General features: G+C 43.8%; 3 protein-coding genes across 3 annotated transcripts; all 3 read left to right on the plus strand.

The window, feature by feature from the left end:
• Window positions 1–275: 275 nt before the first annotated feature.
• LOC308162482 (claudin-18-like) lies at window positions 276–1253 on the plus strand (the record flags this gene model as incomplete). Its single annotated transcript, XM_080536632.1, has 4 exons — window positions 276–438; window positions 525–663; window positions 792–902; window positions 1103–1253. The coding sequence occupies 4 exons, from the start codon at window positions 276–278 to the stop codon at window positions 1251–1253; spliced, it is 564 nt and encodes a 187-aa protein (XP_080392758.1).
• A 1904-nt stretch (window positions 1254–3157) lies between these two features.
• On the plus strand, window positions 3158–9454 carry LOC308162483 (interferon-induced GTP-binding protein Mx1-like; the record flags this gene model as incomplete). Its single annotated transcript, XM_080536633.1, has 11 exons — window positions 3158–3248; window positions 5344–5498; window positions 5575–5713; window positions 5826–6024; window positions 6574–6652; window positions 6793–6915; window positions 7742–7883; window positions 8114–8272; window positions 8434–8510; window positions 8753–8995; window positions 9230–9454. 11 exons carry the CDS (start codon window positions 3158–3160, stop codon window positions 9452–9454), a joined length of 1632 nt encoding a protein of 543 aa, XP_080392759.1.
• Window positions 9455–16821: 7367 nt separating this feature from the next.
• LOC308162484 (nucleolar transcription factor 1-like) lies at window positions 16822–19787 on the plus strand (the record flags this gene model as incomplete). The annotated part of the gene is made up of 8 exons (XM_080536634.1): window positions 16822–16885; window positions 17788–17969; window positions 18405–18488; window positions 18619–18774; window positions 18935–18999; window positions 19204–19324; window positions 19412–19522; window positions 19776–19787. 8 exons carry the CDS (start codon window positions 16822–16824, stop codon window positions 19785–19787), a joined length of 795 nt encoding a protein of 264 aa, XP_080392760.1.
• Between the last annotated feature and the right edge of the window lie 1313 nt (window positions 19788–21100).

Here is a 21100-nt window from a genome sequence, read left to right on the forward strand (position 1 = left end):
ATGTGATGAATCACACCTGAAACCAGTAACACATGTCAAGCCTATTGTCCCCTCTCTTTTGGGTACCCTGAAATAAAGGGACTATGCATTAAAAAAAAAATATTTCTTAATTAACCTCATAGTAATTGTTTGAATTTCAGATCCAAGTGGAGCCTAAAGAAGAAAGAAATGCTTCACTCTCCCATTACTTACGCAGGGCATGAATATCTATGTTGCAAGTGTCAAAGTAAAAAAAAGCTGCCATCTTAAACCATGATTTTGTTTGTCCCTTAGCTATGCTTCAAGCTGTGCGAGCTTTGATGATCGTGGGAATTATTCTGGGAGGAATCGGCTGTCTGATTGCCATTTTTGCACTGAAGTGCATGAAAATTGGGAGCATGGAGGACAATATCAAGGCCACTATGACTCTGGCATCTGGGGTCATGTGTCTTCTAGCAGGTGCATTGATGTTTTTGTAAATGGTAATATCTGGCAACCCAAATCTTTTGCATCAATTTCTAACAAAACATAACATTTCCTTTCAGGTATCTGTGGGATTGCCGGGGTGTCCGTCTTTGCCAACTTAGTTGTGCAAAGCTTTCGTTTCACCACATACTCATCTGGTGGACTTGAGGGATTGGGGGGAGGGGGGTTCGGTGGAATGGGGGGACCTCTCACTCCTAGGTAAACATAATGTGAAACAGAATGGACGCACTTTGTACATAAGCTGAGTTACCGACTCTAAGGTCATGATGCCGATTTGCAAATAAATGTTTCTTATGTTAATTTTCTGCATCTCCTACATTTTCCAGGTACACATTTGGCCCTGCCCTCTTCGTGGGTTGGATAGGCGGGGCTGTGATGTTTATTGGAGGGATACTGTTGTGTGTAGCCTGCCGGGGAATGGTTCCAGAGAAGAACCAGTAAGTTCCACTTAATCACCAAAATAAGCAATTTTGCTTCGACCATGCTTACCTCAACAAAATGACATTCTCTGGACAGTTATTTCATATACACTACATCGTGAGATTTGGCTTACGATAGATGGTGTTATTTATGTTATGTGTGTTATTCTTGAACACGTTGAATGATTGTATTTTTTATTTTTTTAAATATTCTTCAGATATGATGGGATGGCCTACAGAGCTGCCTCCCACAACACACACATGTACAAAGCTGACAACAAGCCACAAACCAGGAATACCTATAATGACTCGTACAAGGCCCAGAGTGCAGATGGAAGACGATCCAACCAGAGATTTGCCTATGTGTAAAGTCCCTGAATAGCATGTACAGTGGGGTGCAAACATTTGGGCACCCCTAGACCCCTGCAGCTCTTTTGCAGTGATGTGTGGGTTCTTCTGAGCATTCCTCACCAGATCTCGGGCCATTCTATCTGACATTGTTCTTGGTCTTCCAGATCTTGCCTTGACTTGTTCCATTTATTTAGGGTTAGGGTTATGTTTAGGGTTAGGGTAGTTTGAAACTATCTTGATTCTGGCATCCTTGGACAACTGTTTAGAGGAACCCATGGTTTTTATCACCAGACACAACAGCCACCGCAGTCGGATACTTTATAAGGCATGGAGTTACTTCAGAATATATAGTTCAACCCTGGAATTATATTCACCTGATTCCAGTGTTGGGCCGTTAGGGCCAGCAAGGCCTTCTCTGCTGGCCTAAACATCATCAGAATATTAATTGAATTTTTATATATTTTTTCAACAAAGATGTATTCAATTATTCCCTCAGTCTATTCTCTTCATTTCATAGCTTTCCTCTTGGTTGCGCTGCTTCCAGCCATTTGGAGGGCTGGCCTTTAGCTTTTATCCAATCATATAATTTCAGCCATAATGTGTTGCCAGGGTACCAAGAAGTCTGCCCGCCTGCAGATTCAACAGTGGCGCGAGTACAGATTGTAATTTAAAGTGAACGAGAAAATAACTGTGGCGTACGGTAGTCAGATGTCGAGTTGGCGAGCAAATCCGACGAAGGCGCCTGCTGGATGGCGGAGCACCTGATCAGCACCTGCATGTCTTTTGATTGGATACACACTATTGGGAGACAGAGCTAGCAAACTGAACTTGATCGAGCTAATTTGTGTAGATGTAAGCTGTTGTTCGACAAGCAGCTGCAATGGCTAAAGGAGGAGAAGAGGTAGATTTGGTGGCAGATATTATAACAATGCCATTTTCAAGAAGAAACTTCCAAGAAAAGCTAGACATAATCAGAAGAGAACGGCCAACCCCGATGTTAGCGACGCTAGCCATGTAGAAAAGGACTTATTGGTGGAACTGATCAACTGTACAACAGAGACATTGAAGTCTTCTTGAGGAAAGAGAGGAGGATGGATTTTGTGTTCAAATAATCAGTTGTTTTGGTGAGTACAAAGCATTTTATTTTTTCTGAAAGAGATGTAGATATACGGAGCGACCCTGGGGTCCGTAGATATGTGTGTGGTGTTGCGCACTGGCTCAGCTGTGTGAGTAAGTGGGGCTTCAATGCGATCTTTTAATCACTTCCCGGGGTGCTATCTTCGAAAACGAAGAAACACCCCTGTGACCGTATGAACATGAGGAAGATAACCAGCCTTGAATGGACTCGATACGGTTCCCCTATCGAGATCGACAGACCGATAAGCAAAGTTTGGGAAATAACTGATGCTTTCGTTTTCATGCAATGAATTTAATACACCCAGACAAGGTGCCGCTATAATAACAATTGCAACGCCCGGTTGATACTGCGTTTCTGTCTAAATGTCTAGTTTCTAGAGCCATGGCGTGTCATAATGATGGTATTAAGAGGTGGAATAATTCAGGTAGGACTGTGTAGGACATCACTGAAGGCCTAGGTGTGAAATGCACCGCCCGCCACTGTTAGAAACATTGATACATCATTTGTTAACCCTTGAATTAGTGAGCAAGTTCATCAGATCTATTGTTATTGATTTATACAAGGCTTCAGGTGATAAATGGTTGGATAAATGTTGAACAAAGTTAACGTTTAGAGGCAGACCTTAGAATAAAGCATTTCTCTTGCCCTCTTTTTCCTCTCTCCCTTCATCGTATTCCACTAAACTCATCCTGTCTGTGTTCTCTGTCTACTAGAGTTACCAGGGCCGTTGACGGACTCCAGGAATGACCCCCAGTGTCCCTGGAAGTGGGGTTGCGACATCAGGATGAGTGTCTGTGACTGCTACAACGTACGGACCTGCTTCAACGGTCCCCACAGCTACAGTCGTCCAGAAGACTGCGAAACAGTGAGAAAAGGTGAGTGCTGTATATACACTTGATTGATTGATTGAAAACCTTTATTGTCCCCAATGGGGACATTTTGTTGTCAAACAGCTCAGTTAGGGCAGAAAACATTCAATACAGAAAACAGAAAACATTCAATAAAATACATAAAACAGTGCAGGCTCAATAAGTAAAAAGTTCCAAAAGTTCCAGCTCCAGGTCTCCCCCACCCTGCAGGGCCTGGTTGTAGAGTCGGAGTGCAGCTGGAACAAAGGACTGTCCAAATCTTTTTGTACTTTGACGGGGGAGAACAAATCTGTGGCTGAACTTGCTCCTCATCCCCGCCAGCTCGCAGTACATCGGGTGGGAGGGATTGGCCAGCATGGCCGCCAGTTTTTTCCCCATCCTCTGTTCTGCCACCACCTCTAGGCTGTCCAGCCCGGTCCCCACCACAGAGCTGGCCTTCTTCACCAGTTTGTTTAGCTTCGCAGCATCCCTGGCACAGATGTTTCCACCCCAGCAGGCCACGGCGAAGAACAGAACGCTGGCAACCACCGACTGATAAAACATTTGCAGCAGCTTGTTGCAGACACCGAAAGACCTCAGCCTTCTCAGGAAAAACAGTCTGCTCTGCCCTTTCCTGAGAAGAGCCTCGGTGTTGTCAGTCCAGTCCAGTTTGTTATTAATTTGTACTCCCAGGTACCTGTAGGAGTCCACCCTCTTGACTTCCACCCCCTTGATGGTGATGGGGGCTGGGGTCCTTCTCTTCCTCCTAAAATCCACCACCAACTCCTTTGTTTTGCTGGTGTTAAGCAAAAGGTAGTTGGTGTCGCACCACTGCACAAAGCTCTCCACCAGGGCCCTGTACTCCTCATCCCTGTCGTCTGTGATGTAACCGACGATAGAGGAGTCATCCGAAAACTTCTGCAGGTGGCACTGGTCGGAGCTAAACTGTAAAAAAAAAACACACATGTAAAATACCTCCCTGATTTGGCCATTTCTTTTCTATTGCTTTTTTATTTTATTTTATTTATATATAGGAAATCATCGTAGACTTCAGGAGGAAAAAGTCCGAGATCCAGCCCCTGCTCATCGACGGAGAGAGCGTGGAGACCCCCCGATTCCTGGGGGTGCACATGCAGGATGACCTGACCTGGAAGGACAACACAAAAGCCACCATCAAGAAGGCACAACAGCGGCTATACATCCTGAGAGTCCTCAGGAAGGAACACAGCAAGCAGGAGATACTGGTGACCTTCTACCGCGGCGCAGTGGAGAGCATCCTCACCTACGGCATCTGCAACTGGTTCTCCAGCTGCACAACCGCGGAGAGAAATGCGCTACGGAGAGTCGTGAGAACAGCCCAGAAGATCACCGGCGCCCCCCTCCCCTCTCTGGAAGAGCTGTACAACACACGCTGTCTCAGGAAGGCCTCCAAGATCTCCAGTGACCCAACCCACCCTGGGTACGAACACTTTACCCGGCTGTCCTCGAAAAGGCGGTTCAGGACCATGGCCGCAAGGACAAACAGACTGAAGAACAGCTTCTACCACAGGGCCGTCCAGGCCCTGAACACAGCAAAGACCTAAGTTCTGGGCCCTGGACAGTCTGGACGGATTGTATGGCAGCTGCTGGACTGAAAAAATCAGGTGTAGTGCTGAGGCACAAATATGTACATTTCAAGCCTGCAAACTGCGACACTTTAAATAACGTGAAACAATAGTATTGTGCAATATGACAACCCCAGTCGTCTATCTGTACAGTATAGTACAGTGGATAGTGTACATAGCCTTTATTTATGTAAACCAGCTCCTTCCCTTCTTGTGATTTTTTTTTAAAAGTGTTTTTTTCCCCCTTTCCTAGCACCAGGGGAGCCACCCCTCCTAAATTTTGTTGTTTGGTACCTGTACTGTAGCAATGACAATAAAGTCCATTCATTCATTCATTCATTCATTCATTCATTGTATTTAGTGTTACACGTGTATTGCATTCCGATGTGTGTATTGCATTCCGATGTGTGTATTGTATTTAAATACGGCATGATACACCCTCCATACGGTACATGGTCAGCGCTTAATCCACTACGCCACCTAAGCGCCCCTGTACTCTTGTGCCTTCCCTCCTCCAGCCCAGGATGAGATGGCTGGTGTGGGAGTGGGGATCAGTGATGACCTCATCAGCTTGGAGATAGCATCCCCTGATGTGCCAGACCTCACACTCATAGACCTGCCAGGCATCGCCAGGGTGGCTGTCAAGGGTCAACCTGAGAACATCGGGGAGCAGGTAAAAGCACGGTCCTCCCTCACTAAAGATTGTGAAAACAAAAGGCAGTTTTGACAATGTACATCTACATTTCCAGATCAAGAGACTGATACGGAAGTTCATCACAAGGCAAGAAACAATCAGCTTGGTAGTTGTGCCATGCAACGTTGACATAGCAACCACAGAGGCTTTGAAGATGGCACAGGAGGTGGACCCAGAGGGGGAAAGGACTTTAGGTAAATAAACATTCTTGTTCTGCAGCGCACATTTGATTATTAGAAAGGAGGCTGGATCTTTATGAATCATGATGACATAACTGTGTGTGTGTGTGTGTTTATCATTGCACAGGCATCCTGACCAAGCGTGACCTGGTTGACAAAGGCACGGAGGAGACCGTGCTTGAGATTGTTCATAATGAGGTCATCCCCCTGACTAAAGGCTACATGATAGTCAAGTGCAGGGGCCAGCAGGAGATCATTGAGCAGGTCTCACTGACAGAGGCTACAGAGAGGGAGAAGGCCTTCTTCAAAGAGCACGCACATCTCAGGTCAGACCATTTACATATATTTTCAAATAGCCCTTATTTTACCTTAAAGGCGCAGTCTATTCGGGTATATTTCCGGGTCCAAAGTTGGTTGAGGCACTCTCTTCGCAATGCCGCAGTAATAATAATAATAAATTATATTTCTATAGCGCTTTTCCGAGGCTCAAAGACGCTGACAACATGGGAAAAACTGGAAAGTGCTGTGTCCCTTGTTGTATGAATAGATCCCAGTCTAAAAAACGATTGAACTGTTATTCTACCGCTTTAGTACACTGGTACTCTTTAGTACACTGGTACTCTTTAGTACACTGGTTTGGACCCGGAAATTGCTAAACGTCACGTTTGACGTCAGACTTCACAACCAAATAGCTTTGGCTCCTGTGACAGAATCATCAACGGTTCAATAACAACCCACACGCTCACCAAAACAAACTCACTGCCCCACATTTAAAAAACAAAATGTGAACACTTGTTTAAGTGTGTTTAAGCTCTTTATAAGTCATTTATAAGCTGGGATTTAAGCTGTTTGTTGGGTTTATTCTTATTCTACAGTACACTTTATGATGAAGGCCATGCAACCATCCCTAAACTGGCGGAGAAACTAACCCTGGAACTGGTGCACCATATTGAGGTGAATTCATCTTTCATTATATTTCACTGCTCTATATTCCAAGTTGTTGCTGACCCTCTGTGGCCATGAACATCTTCAGACTGTAAGTAACAGTTTTTAAGGGTTAGGGTTCTTCATGTCTTGTGTGTTTTGCTCTCTAGAAATCCCTTCCTCGTCTGGAGGAACAGATTGAAGCTAAGCTGGCGCAGACACGCATGGAACTGGAGAGATGCAGCACTGGACCTCCCTCTGACGCAGCAGAAAGGCTCTACTTCCTGATCGATGTGCGTCCCTTAAGCCCAATTTATACTTCCGTGTCGGATTTACGCACGGCTACGCCGTAGCCCACGCAAGGGCTCTCCCAATTTATAGTTCTGCGTTGGTCGGTCTGCGTCGCGTTGGTCGGTGTACTCATAGCAGCATAATAGCGATTTTCTTTTTATGCTTGTTGAAAAGAAAATGTCTATAATGCATTGAAATGACATCAAACTAAGATAATAAGATTGTTATCATAATTTTTCAAATCATTATTAATAAGTAATTACAGAAAAAGTAAATGACATTTCTGTCATGGCTTCCGCATTTTGGCCTACGAGAGTCGGAATCATGTTGGAATCATGTGCTACCAAGCGAACCAATCACAGTGCTTACGGTCTGCGTAGGTATGCCGCATAGTTAAATTTTTGGACAGGTGCACGTGAGCCTACGGCGTAGATTTTACGCAGAAGTATAAATTGGGCTTTAGCATTTACCCTTGAACCAAGCTTCATATGTTTTTCTTTTGTTTTTAAGGTTATTTTTTTCTGAGTGGGGCAGTCCCACTCATAATTGTCATTTTATTGGATAGAGATAGTGAAGATAGACAGGAAAGTAAGGAGGAGAGGGGGTGCCAGCAGGGCATCGGCTGGATTCGAACCCATGCCGACATGGGCATATGTGTGCACTGAAGACCACCCCAGGCCACCCAAGCGTTATCTTTCTTTGTAACACTGCTGTTAGGTAGAATTCCAGGAAATAATGTACAGTTATATTAAATCAAGTCATTGTTGGTTGCTATTACTCCACACACCACCACTCTCTCCCTGATGGATGTTCATGTTCATGTTTCAGAAAGTGACAGCGTTCACCCAGGATGCTATCAGCATGACCACTGGGGATGAGCTGAAGAGTGGAGACAGGTTTAACATCTTCTCCACGCTCAGAAAAGAGTTTGGGAAGTGGAAGGTCCATCTGGACCACTCAGGAAAGAGCTGTTAGTATGATATCTAAATTCAAATATTTTGCCTACATATTCTAAGATAAAGAACTTTTAGCAACTGTTAATGTTGAAGTACATACAATGCTGATATCTTGATTAGAAAACATATATTTTCTTTAGTAATTTTTGCACTTCTTTTTAACTTAATTCTTAATTCACAAAGTTGCTCATGAACTTGAGTTTGAATCAAAATAATGTTGAAGGGATAATGTTTAATATTGCAGTTAACACGAAGATTGAGAAAGAGGTGCTTACCTATGAGGAGATGTACCGTGGAAGAGAGCTTCCTGGGTTCATCAACTACAAGACCTTTGAGGTGATGGTGAAGGACCAGATCAAACTGCTGGAGGAACCAGCCGTCAAGAAGCTGAAGGAGATATCAGGTATGTGCTTATTCAAAATGTATCCTTACCTTTTACTTACAAGTGTCTCTTTAAAAGACAGGCAAATGCCCACATGTTTTAGCCTATGGCCTTCCTCAGGGCATTGTTGGTAAAAGTGTTTTGATATCAAAAAGCGTTTTCATAATTTTCTCCTTCTCTAGATGCTGTAAGAAAGGCGTTCATACGGCTGGCTCAGACCAGCTTTACCGGATTTCCATACCTCATGAAAACAGCAAAGGTATAGAACAACTTTATCTTGTATTATGCCTATTATTGTTTGCCACTTATGTCCCGTGCTACTGTCACTTTTTATCTTGAATTACGCTTGAATTATTATTGCCTTGTGTTTTGTGCTGCAATGTAATGTCAAGAACCGAAGCCTAATCATTTTACTCTCTTAACTTGTGTAATGTGACGTAACAATAAACTTTAAACTTGAATCTATTTGTTGTGTAAACTGAATGACTGCTTCTATTCTAGACTAAGATTGAAGCTATTAAGCTTGAGAAGGAGCTTACAGCCGAGTCTATGCTGAGGACCCAGTTCAAGATGGAGCTGATAGTGTACACCCAGGACAGCACTTACAGCCACAGCCTGGGTAAAAGGAAGAGGGAGTACGAGGAGGATGGTCCTACCAGCCTATTCAATAATAATATTGTCAACGGCAAGGACAACCATGCCTCTCTGCAGGAGATGATGCTGCACCTCAAGTCCTATTATCAAGTAAGTGTCAATCAGTACTTTGATGTTACCCTCTCAAGCTCACATGGCTCCCTAGGGGCCCAACATGTTCCTCTTCTAATGCACTGCACAAGTGTGTGTGTGTGTGTGTCCTTTGTGTTGGTCTGTATGTGTGTCTGCATGCATGTTTGTGTATGTACAAGTGTGATGGTGTGAGAGGAAGTTCATAGTCTCTGCCCCTGCCATTTAGTCATGTTTATTTCTGGTCTTCACCAGATTGCCAGTCAGCGTCTGGCGGATCAGGTCCCCATGGTGATCCGCTACCTGGTCCTGCAGGAGTCGGCCTCTCAGCTGCAGAGGGAGATGCTGCATATGATACAGGACAAGGACAACATGGAGCAGCTGCTGATGGAGGACACTGACATTGGCAGCAAGAGGGCGAAACTGCAGAGCCGCCTCAAACGCCTGACGCAAGCACGCATCTATCTGGTGGAGTTCTAGAGTAGACAGTGGCCTGAGTTCTAGAGTAGACAGTTCTAGAGTAGACAGTTCTAGAGTAGACAGTTCTAGAGTAGACAGTTCTAGAGTAGACAGTTCTAGAGTAGACAGTTCTAGAGTAGACAGTTCTAGAGTAGACAGTTCTAGAGTAAACAGTTCTAGAGTAGACAGTTCTAGAGTAGACAGTTCTAGAGTAGACAGTTCTAGAGTAGACAGTTCTAGAGTAGACAGTTCTAGAGTAGACAGTTCTAGAGTAGACAGTTCTAGAGTAGACACTGGCCTGACATGCAGAGTTTGCTTGTCATCTTGAGAGTGCTTGAAGTAGTACTAGAGAAATGCTGAGTATTTGTGTTTATCTTACTTTATTTGTATGCAAGTTGTAAATACATGTTTTGTTATTTTATTAATGTACTATATGGTTTAGCTGGTGTCCTGGGACCAAGGGTTAGGGTTAAACAATCACTTGCTCTTTAATGCACACTGAGATCAACGAGGCTCTTATATCTGGTCAGTTTTATTACATTTATTTTAGCCTACCTCTTGCTCATTCTGGAGATGGGTCAAAAAGCATTTTTATTTTGCAATGTTGTTTTCTTAAAAGACAAAGCAAGACAGACACCACTGAGCCCTGCGATGTGACTCAACACGTCCTGCTGTAGATGATGGAATAAATGTCATAATGCAACCTCTAACATATGTTTGTATTTTATATCAAATATGTAGGCTACTGAACGTGACAGCAATAAAAGTGATTCTTGGTACCTGAACATTTATTTTTAAACCACCATCAGCATTGAGTTGTGCTTTTTAAGCAACATTTAAGCGTAACCCAAATTAAATAAATCAGTAAGGGTCGTTTTCTATTAGTTTTTTTTTTTTTATAGGGTGCCATTTGGACTTCATAACTTGTGAAAAATAAATTGTTGATTTACCTATATTTAAAAAAACAAATAGTGGTCGAGCTCAGGCACCTAAATTGTATTTTATTTAGAATACACTGTTAGTTGAATAGGGCTAACAGGGTGGACATTTTGAGTTAAAGTTAGCCTTTAGCCTGCCTGTGTTAGCATAATGCCTAGCATGACCATGAATACTTGATGAGGAATCTAATTTGCACTAATCACTTTTTTGAAATTATTCAATTTGATTGATCGCTCCAATATTTAGGCCTAACAGGGTGGACACATTATGGTCAACCACATTAAACTCACTGGATAAAAACATCAAAATCAGATGGTAAAAGAGGTAGAAAATCACACATCCTACCACATTTGAAATCCCCTCCACTGATGTGATGTCACCTCATGAGAGTGATGTGATTGGGAAATTATGTTTTGTTTTTTAAAGGGACATTAACACAGCTCAACAGGGTGGACAGTGACCGCAGGGACAAACATACCACCTTCATTTTTTGCACAATTATCTTTTGTTGTTGTTGATAAAAAACTATATTTAATTCAATAGATATTGCTCAGGAAAATTAAATAATAATAACATATTTGGAAATGTATATGTTTTTATTAGTTTTTTTTTATTTTATTGAAGTTGAATGAACAACACTGGGGACATGGCAAACTCCCATTTACATCTTTAACCAAAGCCTTTAAAATGTAAAAAAACAACAACTTAGAAGCTCATATCATTGTATTCATAATAACAATTGACTGTACATTTAAAAACTAATGGAATTAGTATTTGTCCAAAAATACAACATGATTTGTACTGGGGACAGAAAAGCCACCATATAAAAGAAATGACCCATTATTGTTAATTCAGATAGAAACATGGTTACAAAAACAATCAAAGCGAGTGTCGGCTTGCATTGTACGTCGCAGCGGTTGTGCGAAGGTGCATGTTATGTATGTAGACAATAACATCGATAATTCCCGATCAAGAATGGAGGCAGAGGCGGCGAAACACTTTGATTATATCCGTAGTAGCTTTACTGAACACATCGCAGGTATACAGGCATAATCATTTCCGCATTTACCTATCCGCTTTTTATCACTCCAACTACGGTGGTCCACATAGCTCAAAATTACACTTTCAATACATAACATATTTCCTCCCCCCTTAAATGATAATGTCCACATTAGCATCATACACATTAAATGTCAACTAGGGAGAGATGGTAGACAGGGTTAGCACCAGGCGCTCAGGAGGCTTCCTGTCTCTTGGGGGATAGCACCTCAGCACCGGAGAAGGGCTGGGTTCCAGCTCGATCACAGGGCATTCGATCACCGAGGGGTCTGGAGGTGCTGGCTCTACTGCAGGCGGCGAAGGTGTGGCCGCTGCAGGTACCGGCATGCTCAGGTGTGGTGTCAGCTCGTCCGTGAACGCGAATCCTGATGCCCCGGATGTGGGGCTGGTCACTCCTAGCTCTCTAGGCAACAACTGGTCCACGTGCCTACGCCATGTCTGATTGTCTTTGGTGTGAACATGATAGGAAACAGGTCCAGTCTTCCGGAGGACCGTGGCAAGGGTCCATTTCTCCTTAGTAGTGTAGTTGCGTGCGAGGACAGAGTCTCCAACATCAAACTGTCTGTCTTTAGACCGCTTAGCTCGCTGATTTACTTGTTCCTGCTGTTTCTCGTGGACTGATGTTTCCGTTGAGGTAGGTCGCAGCAGATCAAGACGTGTCCGAAGCTGCCTCTTCATTAGAAGGTAAGCTGGCGAGGTCCCAGTCGTTGCATGAGGGGTATTACGATACTTGAATAGAAAAGTATCAAGGCGTTGCTTCAAGGGAGCCTCACTCTTGGATGCTTTGAGGGCATGTTTTACAGTTTGCACCATTCTCTCTGCCAATCCGTTGCTGGATTAATTCCATTGTTCTGTAGGAAGTCCTCCATCTCTGTTGATACAAAAGATGGCCCATTATCAGTGACGATCTGCTCAGGGAGTCCAAATCGACCAAACATCTCCCTCAATATCTGAATGGTCTTCCCCGAGGTGATGGTGGACATGACAGCCACCTCAGGCCACTTTGAGTGTGCGTCCACGGCCACCAGCAGCATAGCTCCATCAACTGGTCCTGCAAAATCCAGATGAACTCGTTGCCAGGGACACGCTGGCCAGTCCCAAGGATGCAGCGGAGCCAGGCTTGGTGCGTTTCTGATGACTTGACATGATGGGCATGATCTGGCTTTAGATTCAATGTCATAGTCTAGCCCAGGCCACCAGAAGTAACTGCGTGCAAGCTCTTTCATCCTGACGATGCCACAATGGCCTGAGTGTAGCTCTCTCAGGACTGGTTCTCTCAGCTTTGTCGGGATTATGACCCGCATGCCCCAGAGCAAGCATCCAGCCGTCACCGTCAACTCCTTCCCCCGCGAAAGGTAAGGCTGAAGATCCGGTGGTGCGTCAGGAACCTGTGACAGATCCCCTCTCATAACGCGGTCAAACACCCTGGAGAGGATGGGGTCCCCCTTTGTTTCCTTCCTGACACGGTGAGCAGTCACCGGGGCACTCTCCACCATGTCAAAGTAGAAAATGGTTTGCTCCTTGCTCTTAGGGTGATCAGGAAGTGGAAGGCGTGACAAAGCATCCGCATTGGCGTGTGCCCCTGACCTCCGGTACTTAATGTCATAGTTGTGAGCACTGAGGAGCAGTGCCCAGCGCTGCATGCGGCTTGCTGCCAGGGTCGGTATCCCTGCATACGGACCCAAGATGGATGTCAAAGGACGATGGTCGGTCAGCAGGGTGAACCTCCTTCCGAACAGGTAAGTGTGGAACTTTTTAATTCCAAAGATAATGCTTAATGCTTCTTTCTCTATCTGTGGATAGTTCCTTTCTGCTGTGCTCAGCGTACGTGACGCAAACGCGATGGGTTTGTCTTCTCCAGTCGGTGTGATATGGGACACCACGGCGCCCACTCCATATGGCGATGCGTCACATGCGAGTTGGAGAGGCAAGGACGGGTCGAAGTGTGTTAACACCCTCTTGTCGGTCAATGCTGCTTTGGCTATGTTAAACGCTGCGTCACATTCTTTTGACCATGACCATGTTTTGCCCTCCCTCAGTAGTTCGTGCAACGGCTTTAGCCGCGTAGCCAGCTGTGGAATAAACTTGCCATAATAGTTTAGAAGCCCAAGAAAAGATCTCAACTGGCTCACATTCTCGGGAGCAGGAGCCTCTGAAATGGCGGTCACTTTAGAGGCCGCTGTGTGGAGCCCGTCTGCATCGATGACATGGCCCAGGTATTCCACTGCTGCCTTGAAGAAGTCCCATTTTTCCTGGCGAACACGTAAGCCATATTCTTCCCAGAGTTTTATCCAGGTTCAGCAGATGTTCTTCATCATCCTTTCCAGTCACCAAGATATCATCCAGATAGCATTGCACACCAGAGAGACCACTCAGGACCTGATCCATGGCCCTCTGGAACACTGCCGGGGCGGAGGTGATGCCAAACGGCAGACGGTGATATCTAAAGAGACCCTTGTGGGTGGTGATGGTGATGGTGAGGAGCTCCTGTGACTCTTTTTCAACATGCATCTGTAGGTAGGCCTGGTTCAGATCGATTTTACTGAATTTCTTACCACCAGCCAACCCAGCAAACAGGTCCTCAATCACTGGAAGAGGGTATTGTTCAACAGTCAGCACCGGGTTAACAGTTACCTTGAAGTCACCACACAGGCGAACTGATCCATCTCTCTTGATTACCGGGACCACGGGGGTGGCCCAGTCGCTGTATGGTACTGGCTCAATGACCCCAATCTTCACCAGCCTCTGTATATCAGCGTCGACCTTTGGCCTGAGTGCATAGGGAACAGTCCTGGCTTTCATAAAGCGTGGTTTGGAATCAGGTTTGACCTGCAGCTTGACTGTGATGCCTTTCATGCTCCCCAGCTCGTCTTTAAACACGGCTGCATGTCGCTTTAACACTGCTGATAGGCCGGTGGTATCTTCTGATACTGCATTCACCTTTCTCCAGTTCAGACGCATCACCTCCAGCCATGGTCTGCCCATCAGTGCTGGATAGTCCCCTCTGACCACATAGATCGGAAGCCTGACTTTTTGTCCATTTAATTCAACTAGGACCTTAGCCCTCCCAACCATGGGGACGGTTTCACCTGTGTATGTTTTTAGAATGAGCTTTGCCTGAGTCAATGGCATATGGTTCAGTTTTTTCTTGAACAGTGTCTCTGACATTAGTGATACAGCGGCTCCCGTATCGATTTCCATCGTAATGGGATGTCCTTCCAATAACGGGGTGACACTATAGGCTGCCGAGCCTCCTTTTACAGTTAACACCTTTATTGGTAACTCCTCTTCTGAGTCTGTTCCACTGCTGCTTGTCTGTCCCTGCTTAACACTGTGCAGTTTCTTCTTTGACCGCCAGTTGTCTGTGTTTGCCTTGTCTGACTTTTTCCTATCTTTAAAGGTGTCCTTTGTTGACTTCTCTCTCTTAGCTCTACAAACCCGCTCAATGTGTCCCCTCTTGTCACAGTGATGGCATAGGAGCTCCCTTGCCCAGCATTCTGATGACAGGTGATCACGTTTCCCACAACGATAACATTCCAGGGTACCCCCTCTCTGTCTATCATGTGTGGCTGCTACCCCATGCACTCTTGAGGCAGCCCCTAGCTGCAGTGCTTCCCTGGCAGCTAGCTCCATTGATATTGCAATATCCACAGCTGTCTTAAATGTGAGGTGCTCCTCTGTGAGCAGGCGCTTCTGTATTGCCTCACTCCTTAATCCACACACAAGTCTGTCACGCAGAGTGTCACACTGTGATGTGCCAAACTGACAATGTTCAGTCAATTTCCTCAGTACTGCTACATATTGAGTAATGGATTCACCTTCCTCTTGATTCCTCTTGTGGAACCTGAACCGCTCTGCAATCACCAAAGGCTTTGGGCAAAAATGTCCATTTAACGTTGTCACAATGTCCTTGTAAGAATAGGCACCTGGCTTGTTTGGTTGGAGTAAGTCCCTTAGCAAGCCAAACGTTTTAGCTCCTATTATACTGAGGAAGGTTGCCACCACCTTGTCATTTTTAATGTAATTTGCAATAACAAAAAACTCAAACCGTTCAGTGTAAGCATTCCAAGTCTCTAAAGTGTCATCAAACTGTCCAAATGCTCCAGTCATCGGCATTTTCCCACTTTAAGTAAGTCCGTTTCACTTACTTGTTTACTCTCCTCCAATATGCGCAGTGTGAGTTTCTCTTTTCCCGAACTTCACAGCACGCACACCGCCCTGATCGTGACTCCCGCCGGTGATAATTTGTAATCCAGGGGGAAACAAAACCGATTCTCGTCGCCAATTGTTTTGTTATGTATGTAGACCAGAGGTTCCCAAAGTGGGTGCCGCGGCACCTGTCCGGGGGTGCCGCCAAATCTGCTCGTAAAAAAAAAGAAGGAAAAAAAAACAAGTAAGTAAAAAACTATAATATAACATTATAATAATAATACATTAATAAACGTTTGTTTATTACATGTGCAATGGAGTTCATAAGCAAATAAAATATATATTTCTCAGATTTGAAAGATATTAATTTACTAACTAGGCCTACTACTAACTAACTACTCCTCACTGAAGTCTTGGACCAAGCTGTGAAAATTGTTAATTATGTAAAATCACGCCCGCTGAAGTCACGGCTGTTCAGCACATTGTGCAATGAGATGGGGTCCGAGCATGAGGGGCTCTTATTACACACAGAGGTCCGCTGGCTGTCGCGGGGCAAGGTGTTATCCCGTGTCTATGAGCTCCGAGATGAACTGATAACTTTTGTCAGTGAGCACGACTTGCCATACAAAGAACAATTGGAAGATGATATTGATACAACATATTTCTTTGTTTTGTATTTCTCTCAATTTTTACAATTCTGTCATGATTATTATTGTTAAATTATTATAGTTGTGAGTTACCCGTTTGGTTCAGATGTGAAATAATAATCTCAGAATGAGCATTGAAATGAGAATTACATTTTAAGGCATTATTTTAAGCCCCCCCCCAAAAAAGCATTGTTCCATTGATTGATTATACAGGCCGTTGATATTTTATTTGTGTGAAGAATTCCCTCTGAGTCTCCTCCCATATTGTACAATCCTTGAGGGCCACCATTTTATTTAATTTAGCGGTAGTTTGACTGACCTATGCATTCTTGCCCATCCATTACAGTTCATTTATGACTTTTATTATCTTGTTAAAATTCATTGGGGCAATACTTATGTATTATATATAAACACACATTTTCAAACCAATTCATCGTGTATTGTTTTTAGTTTAAGCTCCGAGGCATTTTTTTTTTAAAATCTTCGTAGAGTTGGGGTGCCTTGGAGAAGGGGGAAAGCTTCAGGGGTGCCTTGGTTAAAAAAAGTTTGGGAACCTCTGATGTAGACAATAACATCGATAATTCCCGATCAAGAATGGAGGCAGAGGCGGCGAAACACTTTGATTATATCCGTAGTAGCTTTACTGAACACATCGCAGGTATACAGGCATAATCATTTCCGCATTTACCTATCCGCTTTTTATCACTCCAACTACGGTGGTCCACATAGCTCAAAATTACACTTTCAATACATAACAGTGCACGTGTCATCGCGTCCAATACAGTATTTCAAGACGAACACGTGTGTTTGTATAGAATGGAAAGAAGTCAGATGATATCTTGAAACATTGAAACGTAAAACCTTGTACGCATATTGCTGTTTTAGTTTTGTTTTTCTACCGCGCAGAGCTCGAAGGTAGGCTATGTCTCGACTTGTCACTGAACGTCTCCCGTGTTCGGTTAGCTTGCTATAGTTTTTGCCAGTGGCAGAACTCAGCTTTAAACCAAAATGTGGTTTAATGACTGAATGAAAGTGTTTTCTGTTGGGTTTCAGGGTTGTAAGAAAGCGGGTCAGTTGATCTGCCCTCAGACACTGCACTATGAATGGCAGCAGCAGTGTTGGTGTGTCCACTGCGCCACAGCCTCAGACTGGTCAAAGGATAAAGGTTGAGCCAGGTAGGCTGATTTAACATGTCCATGTTCATTACCAACATGTGGAATTAGACAATCTCTTGCAGAATGCCATTCCTCCAAACAATGCTTTTTGTTTTGTTAAGATCAAAAGCTATAAGCTTAGCCTATATTTTGTCTGGAAGTCTGGCACAGTTAAACCTGTTTTTCTCCACGCTCCTCATGTTATCTTGCCTTGATGAAACAAGTGTAATAATAACATACTTTTGTTGAGATGTATCCGTTGAATTCCGTTCACATGTGATTGATACATTTGACCGTATATTTGCCAGGGCTTATAGTTTTATTTTGGGTCAGCACAAGGTTAAATTGTGTCTGTCTAATAAAACTGGCCTTGACATGTTCTGTATCTGTACCTGTACCTGTGCAGTTCTGGACACGTGGAGTAAGGAGGACTGCCTGAGCCTGTTGGAGAGGATCCGGAGCCTGTTGCCTGATGTGGATGCCATGAAATACAAGACCACAGAGTCCCACTTTGACTGGGAGAAGGTCTGCTTTGGAGGGTTCACCAGTGACATGTGTAAACAGAAGTGGTCAAAGGTGTCCACCGAGGTTAGCCAATCAGAATTCACAGAAAGGCCATTTTATAATGTATATGAAGACTGAGTAAACAAACTTTCACCTACAGTAAATGACTATCATGAAAAAAATCATGTGGGAAGCATTTGCAAACTTCATACATTTAAAAAAAATATATGTTTTACATCTGTCTGTAAAGGAGACATGAGAATGAATTACCCATGTTACAGTAACACTTTTGTGTGTGACTGCGAGTTTCCTCTCCAAGAAATGTGGCTAGAAAATGTATAATTAGGAATTTGGGCAGTTGTAAGGGAATTGCCCTGTGATGTAGAGTAGATTATGTCAACAGCAAATTGATCTCTGAGACAGTAATTGTATTGCTGCAGTCACTGAAATGGAAAATGTATCTAAATCTGAGTTTCATTTGGAGGTTTACTGTATGTCTATCTCGTTTACTTTTTTTAGGTACGGAAGTATAGGACCTTGACGGAGCTCATAGTTGATGCCATTGAGTATGTAAAGAACCCTTACAAAGGGAAGAAATTGAAGGTAAAGGATCAGATTTTTTGTTGTACATATAAAATGCAATGATTTGACAGTTGGAGTAGTGGAATTGCTAAATTTCCTTTCTGTGTGTGAATTCTTGTGTGAATGATGCTATATTTCTACTGTTTTAAAGACCCACCCAGACTTCCCAAAGAAGCCTCTGACACCATATTTCCGGTTCTTCATGGAGGAGCGAGCCAAGTATGCCAAGATCCACCCAGAGATGAGCAACCTGGACCTCACCAAAATTCTGTCCAAGAAATACAAGGAGCTCCCAGAGAAGAGAAAGGTGAAGATCAATTTGCAGTCATCATGTCTTTTTGAATAAATATTTATTCAAAGACAGATTCCATCCCATCAACAATGTAAAAAAATGTAGCCTTATGAAGACATGCAATGAAATCATTCTGCTACTGACTAATTGTGTTTTTCTGTTCTGTTCCCAACAGCAAAAGTATATCACAGAATTTCAGCGAGAGAAGGAGTCGTTTGAGAAGAATATGGCACGATTCAAGTGAGTGTCATTCTCTCTCCTGTTGACATTTGTCATGGTGGGCAGTCTAAGTGGACCACTTAAACTATAGCTATTAAAAATAATCGTCAAGTTTAGATAACTTGGTCTAGTTCAGATGTTGAGTTGATTTTATTATTGCACTTTAAATCCAATACTTTTAATGCTCCTTTAACAAACCGGCTTTTTGGCTCTATTTCACTTCAGAGAGGACCACCCCGAGTTGATAGAGGAGAAGAAGAAGTCTGATCTCCCAGAGAAGCCCAAGACGCCCCAGCAGCTGTGGTACAACCACGAGAAGAAGACCTACATGAAGCTACACCCTGACGTAAGTGTATCCAGGGGAACCTGACTTTACAAGTACGGAATTCGGAAAACACTCATCTCACAATAACCGATTCACTTTTGTTGCCAGGTAAGCCAGAAGGAGCTCAAGGAGGCCCTGAGGAGACAGTGGTCCCAGCTCTCTGACAAGAAGAGACTGAAGTGGATCAGCAAGGCCCTGGAGCTACAGAGAGAATATGAGGTGAGAAGTTGAGAGGTAAAAGGCTGTCAGCTTCACCTGTCATCATAGGCATTATAGACAGTGACGCTCGTCAAGTTGACTCACGATTTTTTCTGCCGAGCGCCGTTTGTGTCAGTGAGAGAAAGTGCGTTGATTTCGTCAAAGTTAGGAGGTTTAAAGGGACACGTCACCGTTTTGAAACATCACGTTCATTATCTCCAGCGCCGATAAAAGTGTACACATGTGAAAACTGTGATTTTTCTACATTCTGTAGAGTGGGTTTTAAGGAAAATCACCCCTATGATGTCACTCTTTTTGAGCGACTCTTTTTTACTGACTTGAGAGTCATGATTTAGTTTTCTGAGTGTTCATTTCAGAGTCGTTGTTTGACTTAACGGTCGCAATGGATCCTACAGAAGGATTGATACACACACCTCAGCGGCGTGGATGCGTGCGCCGACTACCTACTGATTCCTTCTTATTTCTCAGTGTTGTGACTACTTGTTCCAGGGGATCTAGAACATGTTGAATGAATGATCTTAGTTTCATTTGGCATTTTAATTTGTATATATTTTTGTTTAACATCTTTGTTCTCAGTAGACAGAACCTGTATGATATATTCAGCTCTGTCATATCGTGGGCTTGAGCAGCAGTTTGGCAACAGCAACGGTGTTAGTCTGTCTCAAACACACACACCAGATGCACTCTGTGATTAAGCAAATGAACAGCCAGGCTACTAAAAGAGGATTTATGGTAATAAATGGAATCAGAATCACGACTTTACTGGCGAGACAGCGCCATCTAGCGGTGAAAGTAGAGTATAGCCCATATCATATTTTTAGATAACTAAAGTGGTTGTGATTTAACCCCATTGTAATTTTGAGAATATTTATCCAAGTTTGAATGAATCATATTTTTCGGATTGTGGAGTCACGGCATTTGTCCTGCCAAGCGCCACTTGGGGTCAAGTTAGCTCGTATCTCTCAGGTGATGAATGATAAGCACCATAAGCATTTTACCACTTTCTGGGAGGAATATGTAGGCATCCGCCTCATTTTGAGCCAGGAAAAACCCTGGTCAGCTGACAATAGGCACGTGACTCTCTGAGGAAACGAAAGTTAAAGAGCTTTCTCCTCACATTGCATCCTTTAGAATCGGTTTCCCCCCCATGCCACTCCCCTGAACAGTTGTATCATTTATATACTGAACCTGTTCGTTCACCGTCACATGAGAGAAGTCATCCATCCTCTCTCCATCTCAAGTGCATTGACTTCACCCGCGGCTTTAAGCTTTAAGTTTCCTTTAAACACTTTAAACACTTTAAACACTTTAAACACTGATCTCCTCATGAATAACACGCTGAACCACCAGTATGAGGAGAAGGTGCGTCCCTGCATCGACCTGATCGACTCCCTCCGTTCCCTGGGGGTGGAGAGGGACCTGGCGCTGCCAGCCATAGCCGTGATCGGGGACCAGAGCTCGGGGAAGAGCTCCGTGCTGGAAGCGCTGTCGGGGGTGGCTTTACCCAGGGGGAGCGGTGAGTTCACACGAGTCTTTTATTTTTATATTTTTATTTTACCAGGCGAGACAATTAAGTAT

This window comes from Nansenia antarctica, assembly GCF_963989245.1.
Source record: "Nansenia antarctica genome assembly, chromosome: 7".
Taxonomy (NCBI): Eukaryota; Metazoa; Chordata; class Actinopteri; order Argentiniformes; family Microstomatidae; genus Nansenia; species Nansenia antarctica.